General features: G+C 40.1%; 2 protein-coding genes across 3 annotated transcripts; both read right to left on the reverse strand.

The window, feature by feature from the left end:
- Positions 1-5,744: 5,744 nt before the first annotated feature.
- On the reverse strand, positions 5,745-8,449 carry LOC114910186 (SLAM family member 5-like). Its single transcript, XM_029250155.1, has 3 exons — positions 8,268-8,449; positions 7,488-7,826; positions 5,745-6,025 (listed from the first exon to the last, which is right to left on the reverse strand). The coding sequence occupies exons 1-3, from the start codon at positions 8,332-8,334 to the stop codon at positions 5,745-5,747; spliced, it is 687 nt and encodes a 228-aa protein (XP_029105988.1). The 5' UTR covers positions 8,335-8,449.
- A 1,203-nt stretch (positions 8,450-9,652) lies between these two features.
- apoda.1 (apolipoprotein Da, duplicate 1) lies at positions 9,653-12,700 on the reverse strand. Of its 2 annotated transcripts, none has more exons than XM_018753337.2 (6): positions 12,674-12,700; positions 12,481-12,559; positions 12,103-12,241; positions 11,429-11,550; positions 11,195-11,280; positions 9,653-10,873 (listed from the first exon to the last, which is right to left on the reverse strand). In XM_018753337.2, exons 3-6 carry the CDS (start codon positions 12,235-12,237, stop codon positions 10,638-10,640), a joined length of 579 nt encoding a protein of 192 aa, XP_018608853.2. In that variant the 5' UTR covers positions 12,238-12,241; positions 12,481-12,559; positions 12,674-12,700; the 3' UTR covers positions 9,653-10,637. The 2 variants fall into 2 exon arrangements, with proteins under 2 accessions (XP_018608853.2, XP_018608854.2); XM_018753338.2 differs by having other exon boundaries at positions 12,103-12,247.
- Positions 12,701-17,666: the final 4,966 nt, after the last annotated feature.

The raw sequence follows: 17,666 nt of genomic DNA on the forward strand, positions 1-17,666 counted from the left end.
GTTTTTTTTGTTACATTTCCTATATAAATTTCCTTTTTGCATTCAGAGTTTATTACTTAAACATTTATTGTAAAAGATCATAACTAGCTATATTTTGAATATTTGGAAATCCTAAAGTAGCTGTGAATTTCAGGAAATCTTAGTTGTGAAGCAATTTTTTTAATGGTCTGTTGAAAAAGTCTCAAACTGATATATTATACATTTAAAATGTACTATAGGCTTATAAATATCAAAGTAATGCTGTGTGTTTTATACAAAATATTACCTATTATGCAGAGAAAGAGATTTACAGCAGGAATCCCAGTTGATGTTTTGTGCAGTGAATTTTTCTCTTTCATTTCTTGTTTAATAATAAACCTAATAAAAGAACAACATACAGGACATATATAGTTTAAAATTTAAATGGATAAGAATTCCTCCATCTAGAGTCACTGCATAATAATAATAATTTTTCAACATTTGGTGGCTTTTAAGTTTTTTATATACAGTACTGTGCAGAAGTCTTAGGCACTTAGATGTTTCACAAAAATATTTGTTTTACACGGTTATTTAATGTTATCTGCATTAGTGTCAATGGGAAAGAGTATCTTTTAGATTTCCAAGCATTCCTTTTGCAAAAAGTTACAGTATTTTGTATGTCGTTAAAGAAAGAAAGTAAAACGGTAATAAACCACTTTCCAAACAGAGAACTTGGGGTCTTTGTATGTCACACCGATTAACTGAAGCAGAAACGGCTGTATAGAGGCAATAAAACTGGGCGAGGGACAACCATACTGAAAATGTGAGGTTTTGTCAGATGTGGCAGTATAACTTTCAGATCTTACACCATGGCAAGAGTGAGTAGCGCAACAAGACACAAGGTGGTCATCCTCAGGACAAGTGGTTCTTGACAAAAAATGGTTACTGAGCTTTGTAGGAAGTTCATTAATTAAGAGCATTATTTTTGGAATCATTCTCACTTTACAGCTTTTTTGCCCAAGTGAATAAAACTTTTGCACAGTACTGTATCTCTACTTATAATTATATAGTTGCTTTTAAAAATTTTACAGAATTTCAACTGAATGCATATTTCCCAGGCCACAAATTTTCCAAGACACAAAGCTACAGTACATTGAAAATGTGAATATTTAAAAGAAAAAACACTTTTTGAAATCAAAGTATTCTGCAAACAGCCTGTTTCAAGTTGCTCCAAAAGAGAAAAGTTCCAATAAAGGTCTGAAGTAAATGCTTGTTTGATAAAACAGACAGACTTTGACAGTCTGCTGCTTTTGCAGTACTATTTCCATTGTATTGTTAACTTAAAAAGAAAGGATTGATTTTCTCATCCACCAAACCTATGTTTCTGAGCATAAAATGTGTTTTAGCACAGAAGAAGCAAACCCTATGCAGATCCTTACATTCATTTATTCATTGTGTCATAAGATTAAATACCACAGGATCCCTGATCTCATTTACTCTGTACTCATTTATTTATTCATTTATTGGGATACAATGCAAAAAAGCAAAATTAATGGCTTGAAATATATGAGCATTGATTTGTTATTTCAGCAAACCAGCAGCTGAAGCAAAACTTGTTAAAACACTTTATCACAAATGAAATGGCTAAACAGACTTTGCAATAGTTTTTTGTAACATGGGAGCTGAAACATATATTTGAACGAAAAAACACTAACCTCAGCGTTCCAGAGGACGACATTAACTGGGGCACAGCGACCAGGGTGTGGGCTTGAGCTCTGAAGCTGCAGTTGAGGTTTGCTGGTGGGAGGCTACAGTAGCACTTCAGCCAAGTCCTTATAAGTTGTGAACACCGAAAAACATCTTGCACTGGTTAGGTTACTGTCACTAAGTTGTGAAGGTAGAGCTCCTGCTGCAGCATGTGCGGCACAACTGGTGTGACGGACTGTATAGAATGTGGTTTTTTTTTCCCGCTTCGGGTTTCCATCAGCTGTCTTGCACACAGCTACTTGCTATAACGAACAGTAAAGGAGGCATCTCTAAGTTGCCAAATGCAAAGTTTGGTGGTTAGAACATGAATTTCTATTATCTACTACCGATCTCTTAATTAAAACAGTTTTTAAGTTCTTGGCAACATGGTCTAAAGCCTTTTGCAGAAGAATCCCTGGCAGAGAATTGCATTGCTACATCTCTTTCCTCCATGCAACCGTGCACTTTACATTTGTTGATTTAGCAGACGTTTTTCTCCAAAATAATGTACGATTCTGAGAAAAAAGTATGTCACTAACAGAAGGAGAGATGCATGTGATTCTCAAAGAGCAGTCAATTGGTCTACTGTTTATAATTTTGTCTCTATCAGTACACACATTCAGATGTAGATAGTACCACTATGGTGTGGAACAATCATTTACATTTATTCACTTAGCAGACACTTTTCTCCAAAGCGACTTACAAGGGATACTATGTAGTGTTACTAGCCCACACACCTTATTCACCAAAGTGACTACATTGCTAGATACACTACTTACAAGGGGTTACTCATCCATGCATCAGTGAAACACACTTACTCCATGACACTCACACACACTATGGGGGAACCTGAACCGCATGTCTTTGGACTGTGGGAGGAAACCAGAGCACCCAGAAGAAACCCACATAGACACATGGAGAACATGCAAACTCCATACAGACTGAGTGGGGATTGAACCCATGTTCTTTCACACCACCCAGGTGCTGTGAGAGAGTAGCGCTACTCACTGTGCCACCATGTCCCCCAATCAATCTAGCTTGTGCAAACAAAAGCTAATATTTATCCATCGTCAAAAATCGCTTGTCCCGAATGGGGCTGTGGCGAGCCCTAGCCTTACTCGGCAACACAGGGCGCAAGGCCAAGGGAGGGAGGGGACACACCCAGGACAAGACACCAGTCTATTGCAAGGCACCCCAAACAGGGCTCAAGCCCCAGACCCACCACACCGCAGGCACTGCCTGAACCCCCCCACCCCTCCAAACTAATACCCACTAATACTAATATAATGCTTTATTTTGTTACATTAATTTTTAAGTTAAATTAAAAAAAGAAACCAAAAAATCTAAACTTATTCTTATGTATTGTTGCATTATGTATTGCACTGTGATTTGTTTTACAGTTGTGTCAATTCAAATGTTCTGACTTGGGGGCTTAGGAAACTAAAAAATCATGGACCAGCCATGTAACTTTCCACTAAATGTGACAGACTATCAATAACACTGTCAAACATGAAGTTACTGATCTGACATATACATACATCAGTGTTATTGAATGCTGATTTATGACTCTAAACTACAAACATGTTTTGTGACATATGGTTTTATTTACATTATACTCAGTCAATATTAATAATAATTTTTCCTTAGGTTCAGTTGCAGTTGTCCAGAGTCTGTCCCAGCAGCATAGAACACTAGTCTATGCAAGGTACACCCCAGACAGAATGGCAGTTCATCACAGGGTAGCCACACGCATAGTCACACATACATTTACATACTAAATGTTGTTCAGAATCACCAATCCTCCTGAATGTCTTTGGTCTGGAAAGGAAAGTGAAGTACCCACACAACATGGGGAGAACGTGTGAACACCATGAAGACTGAAAAAAGATCAGACTCACAACTGATCACACAGCATAGGCTCTGTGGGGTACCTGTGATACCTGCTGTACTGTGTCAACCTTTATGTTGTACAGTTTAATAACTTACCTTTTTTATATTTTATTTTTATGACATACAAACTTAAGGACAATTTAGGAAAGGATCTAGTAACCAAGGAACAACATTTGTACAGAAATTGCATAGTACTATGAAGTATCAGGGACAGCAGTTTTTATTCTTAGAGTCTAATTTACATTTACAGCTTACATTGATGTAGTGTGGACAAATACACGCTTTATAATGACAATTAAGGATTTTATTTTTTTTATTATAAAGTGTAATGGGATACAATATTTACAACATAAGCTTTGTCATAACTTAAGGCATGGTAAAAGTCGTTTTAACACTTGACATTTCACTTTACATCCTTTTTGCTCCATAACAATCCTTACACCTCTGCTGCTAATCGTAAAATATAAATATGGTGATTAGTCTATTTAGGATTTCAACATTGATTGTTTGCCTTTTAGCAGAGACATAACCATGGAACAGAGTGCTGTATTTTTATATAAAGTTTGGGTTCTATTTTTAACATCAAGTTTTTATGCAGGATTTGAGTGAAAAAATCTCTCATTTCACATGCACTGTGGTTCATCTTCATCTGTATATTTACATTTGAGCCATTTGTTATGCTTTAAAAACACAGTGCAAAAAGTCAAATTTGGTTTTGAGCCTGACAAAACCATATATGAACAGGTGACCACATAACTTTCCACCCCACCTACAAGTTGTAAAAAACCAAACTGAAATGCATGAGAAGACAATACTCACATAAACAGGCTTGTAACCACACAAGAACAAAGCCTCGTTCACAGACATTTTATTTTGCTTGTTAACAGTTTGCTTGTCATAAAACAAATTACAAAAATATGAAATCAACAGTATAAAAGACAACATAAACCCAAAAAAATGCATACTGAAAACATCAGAACTGACAGTTTTTGAACATTGTGTAATGTATCTAGCAATTCATTTTTGTTCCAGAGAAATAACACCGCACTACATTTGTTCATTTAGCTGATGCTTTTCTCCAAAGCAACGTTAATCTACCTCAAATTATTTACCTTTTTGTACAGCTATTTCAGTGGAGTAATTTAAGGTGTGCACCTTACTCAAAGACACTACAACTAGGGAGGGATCTGAATCTGCAACCTTTGGGTCCAAAGAGAGCAACACTAATCACTACACTATCAGATCTGTCTCATCCCTTGTCCCATAGAAGCATGTCCAGATTCTCCAAAGTACTGTACTCGGAAAATTAATGAAACTGCAATTTAAACAGCACATTTTTTTCTTGCATTTTACAAGGTAGTTTTCATTCACTAGATTTTTGCATATTGTGGTTAGTGAGAACCAATTTTGCACTAATAATAGCTTGGCTGGCATTAGTGTCTTTTTTTTTTATTCACAGTCCAGGGCTCTCAGTTGTATTTGGGCTGCTAATGTAATCCCTTCAAAGGTTTTTAAGGGAAAAAAAAAAAAACCTGCTTCAAGTTTCTGAGGAATGGAAAGTGTTCGCCTCTTGTGCTTGTACTGGATAGAGTATATGAAATGATCATAGCATCTCATCTCCAACTGGGTTTGGTGTTTCTGCAAATACAATTGTCATTGACATTAAACTTCAGTCATCTTTGGAAATGAAAAAAAAAAATACGAGCTATACGTCCATATAGTTTCTGACACTTTAATATTCAATGTTCAGTAATAATTACCTGTATTTGATATATTTCTTCCTCTCGTTCTTTTCTTGTATTTGTAGAAGAACGCTCCAGTGAGAAACAGTATTAACATTATACACAGGATGGGAATCCATTTAAAACCTGCTGTTAAAATTCACAGATAAAATATATTACATTTTAATGCAGTGCAATATAGCTGAGCTCCTCAAACCTTGTATTTATGTTTCAGAAAAGTTTAAACATGTAGGTCAATGCAGTGTTTTCAATAAATATTATAGTCAAACAATGTAAATATGAATATAACAGCCAACTGTGTATAGATTCAAATAGATGTGACTGTAGAAATTAAATTAGAAATTGTAAATGTCAAGTTATTAATGACTGAAACATATATTACTTAAACATGTATGCATGAAAGTGTTTTTAGGTGTTACCTGATACATTATGGGCACACACATCCAGGTCCAGCGGCTCACTGCTCTCTCTGCTGACAATATTCTGGGCGGTACATGTGTAGTTTTTCTTGCCTTTTCCATCCTTTACCTTCATTTCCATAACAGAGCCCTGCTGCACAAAGCAGCTGTTGCCACAGGGGGGCAGTATTTCCCAGGAATAGGTCACATCGCTGCCCTCACTGCTGGAGCAGCTCAGAGTCAAATTGCCGGATTGACAGTCGACTGTAACGCTGGGTTTAGAAACCGGTTCTACAGTGAAAGACAGAAAAAGATCAAAAGCTAAAAATCCTGAAAATTCACATTATCGTGCTTCAGTTGATGGTTCTCAATTATTTTATTACTACAGGGCGTCTACAGAATTACCTTGCAAAATTCAAAAGTTTTTACATTTATTTAGCAGACACTTTTCTCCAAAGTAACTTCCAGTGAACTCTGTGTAGTGTTATGAGCCCACACACCTTATTCACCAAGGTGACTTACACTACATCACTCATCCATACCTCAGTGAAACACACACTCTCTGTGTCACTCACACACTATGGGGGAAACTGAACAGCCTCTCTTTGGACTGTAGGAGGAAACCCACACAGACACAGGGAGAACATGCAAACCCCACACAGACTGAGCAGGGATCGAACCCACATCCTACCTGCACCACCCAGGCACTGTGAGACAGCACCGCTACTCACTATGCCAATGTGCCACCCACTGAGCCACGTTGCCCACTGATTTACATTAATCGGTTTCTAACTCGAGTATTTACTCTAATGTTTTTAGACTATTATTAGTTAAATAGTTTAGAATAATCAATAATTCATTTAAATCCAGTAACCTACTAATTCTATCTGTTTTTCAACCCTTCCAGATTAACATGTATTCATTTAGCACACATTTTTCTCCAACTTGATGTGCAATGATTAGAATGTAGTATTTTGGTGACAGAGAAAAATGCAAATGGAACACAGATTGACTGGACAACTGACAATTGTCTGAACTCACAGTCAGTTAAATAAATAAATGTAAATGTCCAGAAGCTGTGAAGCAATAACATTGCCCACTGCATCAGCATGCCACCCAGATAGGATATTTATTGTAAAAACTAAACCCTATGCTGTATGCTTATTATATAACTGAACAATTTAAGGATTACCTTAAATCCACTAATTTGCCAGTTTTTGTGAAGTTCACAGATGATATGAGAGTCATTGGTTTGATTACAAACAATGACAAGACTGCATACAGGGATGAGGTATGAAACCTGACAGCATGGTGCTCTGCCAACAATCTCATTCTTAACACCAGGAAGACAAAAGAGACTGTGCTGGACTTCAGGAAGAAAAGGAGAACTAACCTTAGTCCTGTGCTTATAAATGGCGAGGTTGTGGAAAGAGTCCCCTGTTTCAGATTCTTGGGGGTGAACATTACAGTGGACTTCTCTTGGGCCACACATACCTCTACTGTCATCGGAAAGGCTCAACAACGCGTCTATTTCTTGAGAAGACTGAGGAGAGCGAGACTGCCCCAGGATCTTCTCGTGAATTTCTATCGATGTACGGTGGAGAGTGTACTGACGTACTGCATTACAGCATGGTACGCCAGCTGCACAAGAGAATACCAGAAGGCTCTGCAACGGGTCATTGTGTGTGAATGTGTATGTCAAGGTAGGCCAAGATTCAGAAATAATATGGAGTTCTGAATTGTGCACACTCACCTAAAACCTGGAGATTCAGCCTTTTTTTTTGTGCTTGAGGTCCTGTAAAATAACCCATGTTCAGGTCATAAAAACCTGAGTCTGACAGCTGCAATCTTTCCAGAGATATTATATTGTCCTGGATGTTCACTCTTTCTTTATAATGAACGTGCGTCTGCAGGAATGAGATCTTCGGCAGCCACAACACCACAACAACTGAGAAATTGAATACCAATTCGACTTTGTAGTTGTGGTTTTCTATTGGTGTAAAGGGGAACTGGACACTCTCTCCCACTTTCATGTAACTGGTGGAATCAGAAACTCCCAACACCTGTCCATGACTCCGCACAAACAGGTACACTGGAGAAGAAAAAGGAAAGAGTGTTGTAAGTTCTTGTTCAAATCCCAAGCCAAGGAAGCTTTACCATTTTGACTGTTATCATTGTAGCACTATTCCTTTGAACAAATTATTGTCATACTTTGTATTGAAGTAAGTATGTACTGATTTAAGTGCAGGATATAATTTAGAAGACATGCAGTATAATGTATACCTTATATATAGATTTTTCAGTTTGTATTGTATGTCCTGCATAAAAAATTGTTTTGAATATTTGTAACTAAAACCAGTTTTAATAACTCATAAATAATCATATATTAATAACTGAAAATGTTTTAAAGCCTTAATTTGCAAGCTGACTCAAAATTTGTAATATGTTTATAGTCTAAAGTCTTCTATTATACATTTAAAACATAGGCTTATATAGATCTCAAAATTTCTGAAATTTAAAATAAATATATTACCTATTATGTGGAGAAACACGTTTACCGATGGAATCCACAGCGATATTTTGTACAATGACTTCTTCATCTCTCTTTTCTTTGTTAAAAAGTGCCCTGAACGAGAAAACAAATTCCACTATAAATACAATTTGTCCTTATGTGTACAATGCTTTGGTCCTGCTCTCTGGTAGGTCTGAGGGTTCAAGTAGGGTGCCTTGCGATGGATTGGCTGCCAGCCTTGCACCCTGTTGTCTGTGTTGCCGGGTTAGGCTCCGGTTCGTCGCGCCCCTGCTTGGGACAAGCAGTTTCAGCCACCGTGTGTGTGTGTGTGTGTGTGTGCGTGCGTGCGTGTGCGTGTGCGTGTGTGTGCGTGCGTGCGTGCGTGCGTGCGTGCGTGCGTGCGTGCGTGCGTGTGCGTGCGTGCGTGCGTGCGTGCGTGCGTGCGTGCGTGCGTGCGTGCGTGCGTGCGTGCGTGCGTCAAGAATCGGATTCACGACCTGCCGGCTCCTCAAAATAAAACATTTGGAAAATTCAACATTGTCACATCAATAAACGTAATAATTGCATAACTAACTACAACACGTCTCTTTACACTTTGCATCACAAGCATAGCTCTTCATAGATTAATTTAAAATCTTTAAAATCTTACGTGCATTCATTTACAGTTGCGTTTGAAACTCCCGGGGATGATGACGAACTCGAAGTGGATTCGTCGCTTCACTTCCGCTTTTTACTGCGCATGCGTGGACTCCTTTCTTTCTTGTATTAACTCTTACGTTTACATTTATTCACTTAGCAGACGTATTTCTCCAAAGCGACTTACAATGGCTATTGTGTACTGTTACCGGGCCAAACACCTTATTCACCAAGGTGGCTTACACTGCTAGATACACTACTTAACAATGGGACTTTTACTTTACAGGGACTCTGTCATACTTTGTTACAAATTTGTATTTTATTTACTCTGAACGCGGAACAGTGGCATAGCGCCTAGGCTAGGTGGTACGAAAGAACGTGGGTTCAATCCCCACTCAGTCTGTGTGGAGTTTGCATGTTCTCCCATCTTTGCATGGGTTTCCTTCCAGTCCATATGCTGTTCAGGTCCCCCCCCCCCCCATGTGTGAGTGACAGAGAGCATGTGTTCCACTGATATATGGAAGAGTGACCCAGTGTAAATAGTGTATCTAGCAGTGTAAGTCACTGTGGTGAATAAGGTGTGTAGGTATGTATGAGGACAGCTGGTAGCATAGTGCTTAGAGCTACTGCCTTGGGACTTGAAGATTACAGGTTTTGTCTGACCTCTGGCTGTAGTAGCCTTGAGTAAGGTACTTACCATTGTTCCAGTAAAATTACCTAGCTGTATAAATGGGTATATAATTGTGACCTCAACTGTAGTATTGGATGTTTTATTTTTTGTTCTTAAGGTATTGAAAAAACATATTTCACGATTTGACCATTTGTTGCTGTTGTGTTAATTATATCACTTCCACATCATTCTGAACCACTCTTTTGAATAGAACATGTACCTTTCTTATGAAGTACTCATTACTGTATTTACACTCACAAGAATGTTGCCGTTAGGATGAGACTCCATTTTCAATTTAAGAAAAGTCATCTAATGAAACATGAACATCATTTAGAGGTGTGGATAAATTATTACATTAGATGCATTTTACACATCTTACATTGTGACAAATCACTAACATTATAGATACACAGGAGAAAGTTGTACTGAAACCAGAGTTGCATCAAAGAAATATATCTGCAAAACTTTGTCAGGTAAGTAAGTGTAGGGAACTTCTAATATACAGTATAATGCATGTATATTGTTTCATCCCTGTAGTTTATCTGCCACTGCAGTTTGCTGCCTTTGGATTAGCACTTCTGCTGATAAAATTGGGACTGACCAAGCATTATGGGCATTTAAAGGCCCATAATACAATCAGGGTTCAATGTTATTCTGGAAAAGAACTAGCAAGTTTCATAGTTATAGCGCAAGTCTTCATCATTTCCTTTTTTCCACTATTTCCACCGTGGGGCAGTAGACTACAAAAGATAAATGCAGTAATGGTAAGAACAATTAGTTGAGGATCATGTGATTTAACTTGCTGAAATTAATTAATTATCTCATTATCTGTTGAACTGTTTAGGAGGTTTTAAAAGTTCACTGTGTGTTACTTTAGTATATATTGATTTAAGGTTTAGAAAAAGATTTGAAAAAGGCAGTTAAAGTATTGCTATAACTCAAATGATAAATTGTATTTAAGCATCATGTGTTTTTATACATCTGTCACATTGCTGGTACTCTCCAGTGAAGACAACAAATTCTGCGGTTGCACTTGTATCTATGACCCACAACACACTGAAACTGACCACTACCACTCTGGTCAATCAAAGTTCTAGGTCACAGCCTTGCTGCTGGGTCATGATCATCTTGCTGATATCAATGCTGCTGTTGGTGAAAAGGTCTTTAGCCTTTTGGATGGTCTCAGGTGGTAGGGAGCGCATGCGGCTCAAGATCCAGGCAAAGTCAAAGTGGAACAACCTCAAGACATCAGTGCAGGAATAGACCAGTGCAGAGTGCTCGTAGTCCGTGGACAGGACCCAGTATGGAGTGTACGGCGTGACTGCTCCAGACACACACAAAAAAAAAATGTACTCCTCTTTACATGCAGCCTTAAAACTTGTACTTAATGCTGTCACATAGGTTAAAGTGATTCAGAAACAGCAGTTGAAATCTTAATCTGCACTCCTCTTTCAGGAGAAAGTCCAAATATATCCACTAGTGGAGCAATAAGTTTAAAAAAGGTAAATGGTGAAAGTTGCGGCACATGAGGACACACCATACAGCCTATAATCTCATAAAGTTCCTTTGAACACAATCTGGTTATTGCGGGTTTCAGAAGTGAATATGTAGAAGTACAGCAGAAAGATGAACTTATACTCACCATAGGAGAAGCTGACAGCCAGTTTAGCAGGTTCATTGATATCCTGCACCACTGCTGTCCCTTCGATTGATCGCAACTTTCCTTTTCTGAGGACAGATGCCAATGAAAGGCAAACTCAATAGTATTCTTCAATCTTGAAGCTTGGGTTCTTGTCTTTAGTGGTTCTTATAATGGCAATTAGATAAAGAAGAGCATATATTACAAGCAACCTCAATGGGTAGCTATTATACTTACAGTATTTCCGAGTTGTACACTTTGATGGTTCCATCAGCCCGTATTGAGTAGTTGGCTTCAATGCAGCTTCCTTTTTCAAACTGGGCCGGCAGTTTGGCAATTTCATACCACTTTCCAAGATACTGTGGAATAAACCATGTAATTGTTACCTGATGACACAAATGTATACTCACATTCATTCATTATTCGAAAGGGCCAGTCCAAGTTAGAGTCATGATAGCCCAGGGTGCACCCTGGACTGGATGTCAGTCCATCACAGGTAAATATCCCAAATTAAGCAATTTAAAATAAATGTCTTTATTTAGGCTACCTGTAGTTACACTCTAATTACACTCCATTATAGCTCATCCTAGCTCTGTTTTAGTACAGTCATTGTCCTACATATTTAGAGATCCTGCTCATATGGTTTTGTATTTTGAGATTAGCTACATATATATAGCAAAATCTGCAATGTTAAATAATAAATCTGAGTTTACATTCTTATTTTTCTAGTTTCCAAATTTGATTGTGTTGTGTATTTTGGAAAAAAAAAAAAAAAAAAAAAAAACCCCAACCCAACCCCACCCCACACACACACACACACACACACACACACACACACACACACACAACCCTCACATTATCTCTCTTGAAGTTAACTGAACCCTGTAAAATTCACTCTATAGGTACAGCACCTTCTGCAGGTTGAAGCTCTGTTGAACAGCTGGTTCCGGACAAGGCCCCCAGTGTGCTACCTGGGCACTGACCATAGGCAGAATCAATGGCAACAGGTAGGCGAAAGAGGTCTTCATTTTTTGTGTGGGTGACATTTACCTGGAACTTAGAAAACCACACATCCTTCCACTGATAACATTACAGAAAGTAGTGTATATAATCAATTCATCTTCTCTGAGGTGGTACAGAATCTGATGGGTAAGGGAAACTTGTGTACTTCCCATGAATCAAGCTGTGCTTCAGTGCCCATGTGTATGCATTTAAGAACTCTGTTGTGAGCTGTACTTTTGTTTACTCAAAGCTGTATTTCACAAATGTAAAACATAAGCAACACTCACCATGCAGAACTCAGTTTAGGAAATATGGCTTTTCTCATATATTCTGCCTTAGGACTAGAAAATTTCACCTCTGATGTCTCTGGAAAATAAAAATGTTGTTAAAGCCCCAAAACAAATAATATAACCATAAAATGCCAAAAATACTTTTAACTGCTGCTTAGTATAGCCTCCTATTCAGAAGCTGTAGTCCTACCTCTCAGTAGTCTTCTGTGGATTGCCTGCATTGACTTCTTACTAACAGCTAGAGATGGGTTTTATAGAAGTAATTAGGTTCCCAAGACTCACATTACCAGAAAAATACAGACATTGTGAGCACAAAATTATTTAGAGGCTAAAGTGGATGATTAGGATAATTGATGTCAGGGGGAAATTCCAGAATCAACGTCATGAAGAAATTTAGTCCTTTATCATCAGGACTGAAGCAGACTATGTGTGTTTGTTCATCTCCTTTCTGGTTTGCCTTATGCAGTGTCTTGGTTCCTTCACCTCCTACCTCTTAACTGAACTGTTCATCTTGTATTTGCAAATGCTTTTAGTGATTCAGATTCTGACTCATTACTGCAGAACCTTCCTGAAATTACCAAACAATTACGAGAATGGCATAGCTTGCCAAGGACAATCCCAATACAGCATTACAGTGAAATGAATGACCTTGTGATATATCAAAACATAGAGTTTAAATGAAAATAAACAATGATATTGACTGCATTTCTTTAGTTAAATTTTAACTCATAGCTAAAACCAGTGTGAAGCGGAAATGGACACCCTAGTGTAACAGCATCTTATTGTTCACTTTCTATCTTTTTGAGACCAAGGAGCAGGTGGTGAATTCCTTGCCTGTTTGCACTAAGGCTAAAACAATTGGTTTTGCGCAGGGAGGAGAAAGTAGCACTATGTAAGGGCAGATGTGCCCTGGTAGGTGGGGTAACGCACGGGACTGGAAGCTGCTGACTGATGTGGACAAGCAGCTCTAGGTTCCGCAGGTCATTGCGGTTACTTCACTGTGTCCGGACATGGCGTTATATTCAGAGTGTGAGTGGATTGTGTACTTTGTAGAGTTAACAGTGCTGTTCGAGGATGCTATTGGGCAGGCTTATGAGCAGAAACTGTTAAAGTATGAAGATCTGGTGACAGAGGCAAGAGATCATGGGTGGCAGGCTCAGGTGAGACTGGTCGAGGTAGGTGTGAAAGGATTTGTGGCTAAATCAGCTACATCACTGTTGGGGGAATTTGATTTTAGAGGCTGCTCGTTAAAGGCGGCAGTGAAGGAGCTGTCTAAGGCAGCGGAGAAGGCAAGTCAGCGGTTATGGTTGAAAAGAGAGCAGGGTAGTTGGGGTTGCAGGTGGGATGGAGGTGAGTAATGGTGGAAAATTAGTGGCAGGTGGGTAGTAACGGGAAGCTGCTGGCAGTGATTAAGGAGGTGTGGCCTTTAATTAGGCTAGTTTAAGTTAGTAGAGTGTTGCATTTGTACTTTCTGCTGTGGGATATGAAGGTGCAGTGTGTAGAAGGTCTGTATGGAGCTGTGTTTTAACTGGTTGTTGAGTTAGTGGAGGTGTAGTGGTGAGGATGAAGGGTGTATAACGTGTGTGGGTCTGGGATGTCAGACTGCACTGTTACACCTCCTGGAGGTGTTGTGGGCCTAATTCAATGAAATACTACAAAAGGGAGGTGCCTACTTGACAACCTTAACGAAGTACTCATGTTGGTACCCTGCTGGTTTGGTTGGTGGGCTTGCTGGAGAAGGTTGCTAAGCTTCTTTTCTGAGGTCATGGAGATATCTGTTGGCTATGCTAGATGTTCTCTGTGGCTTCATGTTGGTTGGACTGGGTCTTTGTGTACAGCCGTTGATAAATACGCATGGGGTATAACATCTTGTCCTGTGTGTGTGTGTGTGTGTGTGTGTGTGTGTGTGTGTGTGTGTGTGTGTGTGTGTGTGTGTGTGTTATGCCTTAAGTTCTTGTTCAGTGTAATTACAGTTTGACAGCAACTTCTTTCCAAGACAGAAATATACTTGTGAAAACCTTCAGTGGGGTCTTTTTGATAGTGGGAAGGCCCAGAAACCAAATCTGGGTATCCAACTGGCAAATATTGAAACCAGCATCCCAAAATGAGTTTGTCACTAGAAGTACTGAGTGTCACCTCAGATAAGTGATGGCCATTCACATAACAGGAGCAGTTTTTGGGTGTTGCCTTATAAGCTAAAGGATCTTTAGTTAGAATCTCATGGGAAGTTAATAGTGCAGTGGTTAATGCTCTTGCCTTTGGACCCAAAGGTTGCAGGTTTGATTGCAACCTCTGGCTGTATAACTGTTGAGTGAGGTACTTATCCTAAAATTAATAATTGTAAGTAACTTAACACTATAAGTTGCTGGGGGGAAATAAAGATGTCAGCTAAATGAATACATGGAAATGTACTGCCATAGCCTTGATCATGATACACCCCATGAATTAATGCAGTAAGGATGCTCAGATATATGGTGTACATGGGGGGAACCCACTATAAGACTGTTTACTTAACATTACAAGTCACCTCTAATAATGGGCACAGATGAATAAGGAAGGATAATTTGAAGGGGAGCCAATAACTGTGTAAGACAGGGGATTATTCATTTACATTACATTTATTAATTTAGCAGACTTTTTTTTCTTCAAAGTGATGTACATCTCTGGAAAAAAAACACTTTGTGTATTACATTAGGAGAAAGAGTGACATAGTTGGAGTCATGTGATTAAGTAAACCTAGTTTTTCTTTTCACTTTATGTACTGATGCTGATCTCGCGAGTAGGTGCATAAAACTCAAAATAGACAATTCCCCCCAAAGGTACACAAACACACACGTTTTCGGAACAGCTTGTCCCATACAGGGTCGCGGGGAACCGGAGCCTACCTGGTAACACAGGGCGCAAGGCCGGAGGGGGAGGGGACACACTCAGGACGGGACGCCAGTCCGTCGCAAGGCACCCCAAGCGGGACTTGAACCCCAGACCCACTGGAGAGCAGGACCCGGTCCAACCCACTGCACCCCCTAGGTACAGAAACATTCCCGTACAATACAGGAGTAGCGGCTGTGTAAAGGCTCATCTGGGCCCGATCATAAAGTTAGGGTGCATACTCATTTACACCATACATGAGCTGGAGAGGTCTTGGGCAAAGGGAGTCTGGAGAAGGTAAGTTTTCAGACCCTTCTTAAATGTGGACTGAGTTTTAGCAGTTCTGAGTGAGATGGTGAGGTGATTTTACCACAATGGATCCAGAACCTCCATGCTTTACCAAGAGGGCAGAAGTAGACAAGCAAAGCAGTCCGGTTGGGATATAGCAGTTGATCAAGTATTGTAACTAGCGGGGATCAGTTATATTGATGTATTTGTAGGCCAGGGTCTTAAATTTCTTTTTAAAAATTTCTTTATGTACTATTCCTTGTTAGGACCACCTCCTGGTAACTACTGGGTCCTGAATAGGCTATGACAGTTACTCCTTGGTGTACTCCTGCAACACATCCATGGGTCTTCGCACGGTGTTCACCTGGATCCGGAGCAGGAGTCGGAGCCTCCCGGCAGAAATAGTGTCCAGGCTCCAGGACATCCTGCGTTCCAGCAGCATCAATGCCGAAAGACTGACGCCCGAGTGACCGAGCAGACGAACTGCAATGCCATGAGTCGTTGACCTGGGGAGGAGGAGGGCACGGCAGAAGAGTGCTCTCACGCATCACCCAGCAAACCACATTGCTCCACTTTGCCTCTTAATAAATAGTAGGCTACGTGCTATATCGAGAACGTTTTTGTCCGTCACATTCTTCACATTTTGCCAAAATATGTACTTTGGTTTACATTAGCAATGCTTTCTCTCCAAGTCGTAATGTTGTGGCACGCAGCGCCATGAGTTTGGGTGGGGCGTAGGACGTACAGGCAGAGTTCATCCTGTGTGCTTTATTGGACAACTGGCACGGAGGGACAAAATGGTCCGAGGAACCAGTTTCCTCCAGGACTTCCTGTTCTAGCCAGCCTTCCCAGTCTGCTTAGCACCCCCAGACTCTCTCCTTTTCCCATTGGTGGGTGAACAGTCTGAAAATCTGAAAAAAATGTTTATCCATTCACGTTGAAATGATTTATTGCGGGGCTCTTGTTGCGTATTTAATTTTAAATTATTACTTACACTTTTGAGAATAGGTGACAGCAGATCATCGCAGATAGTACCGCGTATAACAACCCGCTGTGTTTGAACGGGAAATGTGTTTATTGTAATTAGTTGGACTGGGTGACATAGGCCGGGGCATAGAGACGGGGGTCCTCGGACCGAAAGCATTATTTCCCTGTGTGCCAGTGTTCAAATAAACCGTTCGAGATGAACGCTGCCTCTGCGTCCTTCTTCTTCACCCCATCCACACCCACGGTGCTGCGCGCCACAACGTTTACCAATACTCCACTGAATGTTGTACACGCCACGGTCTCGCTAGAACTGGAGCAGGGCACGCGCTCGTTTCCACGGGCCACCACTAGATGACGCCATTTCACAGGAACGGAACGAGAAACTTAGGAAAAAAACAGCTTGGCGAGGACGGCGCCGCATTTCGTCTGCAAACTATGAAAAGAGATCCCGTCTAATTGTTCTCCTCATTCAGTTTAACTTACGCGAAACGCTCGCTTTACTACTTTTTATGACCTCCGTTTTAAAAGGGAGCATCCCCTTCTCAGGCTAGCGTACGCGGCTTCGACTCTGCAGTCTCCACTCCCACAGGGGAAGACGCGACGGTGCATTTCTGTCGGTTTATGACGTTTCTGAAGGTACCGCACGTCACCAGAACTTGCGATCCTGCAGCAATTCTCTCGCAGGTGACTCATGATGCCCCGAGATGCCCCCTAGGGACTCCCCAAATCTCCCACGACTTCTCTTTCTCGGTTCACACGTGTTCTGACAGGTACATATTGCTGGCTACACTTCTAGCTCAATTTACGAACGTCAACACAACTGGGACCGGAGGTAAATTCATCATAATAGTCATCATCTTGTTGTTGATCAGCAAAATTCGTGAACTGAATTAACCCAAGACAGACCACATTACTTCTCTGTTTCGGTTTGTTTTACTTACTGCCAACAATTGAAATGGCTGAACGTCGAAACACAGATCGGGTTAGCTCGTCAACAGAAAACAGAAGTTTTAAAAATACACAAGTGAAGAAAATAGAAT

Source organism: Scleropages formosus, chromosome 3, assembly GCF_900964775.1.
Source record: "Scleropages formosus chromosome 3, fSclFor1.1, whole genome shotgun sequence".
NCBI classification, from domain to species: domain Eukaryota; kingdom Metazoa; phylum Chordata; class Actinopteri; order Osteoglossiformes; family Osteoglossidae; genus Scleropages; species Scleropages formosus.

What these genes read in the sequence shown, in the direction of transcription:
- LOC114910186 (XM_029250155.1), bottom strand. Translation starts at nt 8,334, where the DNA reads ATGAAGAAGTCATTGTACAAAATATCGCTGTGGATTCCATCGGTAAAC. An exon ending in CGTGTTTCTCCACATAATAG is followed by an intron (nt 7,827 to 8,267) that starts GTAATATATTTA and finishes TTTCTTCTCCAG; the next exon opens with TGTACCTGTTTGTGCGGAGT. An exon ending in GCTGAATCTCCAGGTTTTAG is followed by an intron (nt 6,026 to 7,487) that starts GTGAGTGTGCAC and finishes CTTTCACTGTAG; the next exon opens with AACCGGTTTCTAAACCCAGC.
- apoda.1 (XM_018753337.2), bottom strand. Translation starts at nt 12,237, where the DNA reads ATGTCACCCACACAAAAAATGAAGACCTCTTTCGCCTACCTGTTGCCA. An exon ending in GTGTACAACTCGGAAATACT is followed by an intron (nt 11,281 to 11,428) that starts GTAAGTATAATA and finishes ATCTGTCCTCAG; the next exon opens with AAAAGGAAAGTTGCGATCAA. An exon ending in GGCTGTCAGCTTCTCCTATG is followed by an intron (nt 10,874 to 11,194) that starts GTGAGTATAAGT and finishes TGTCTGGAGCAG; the next exon opens with TCACGCCGTACACTCCATAC.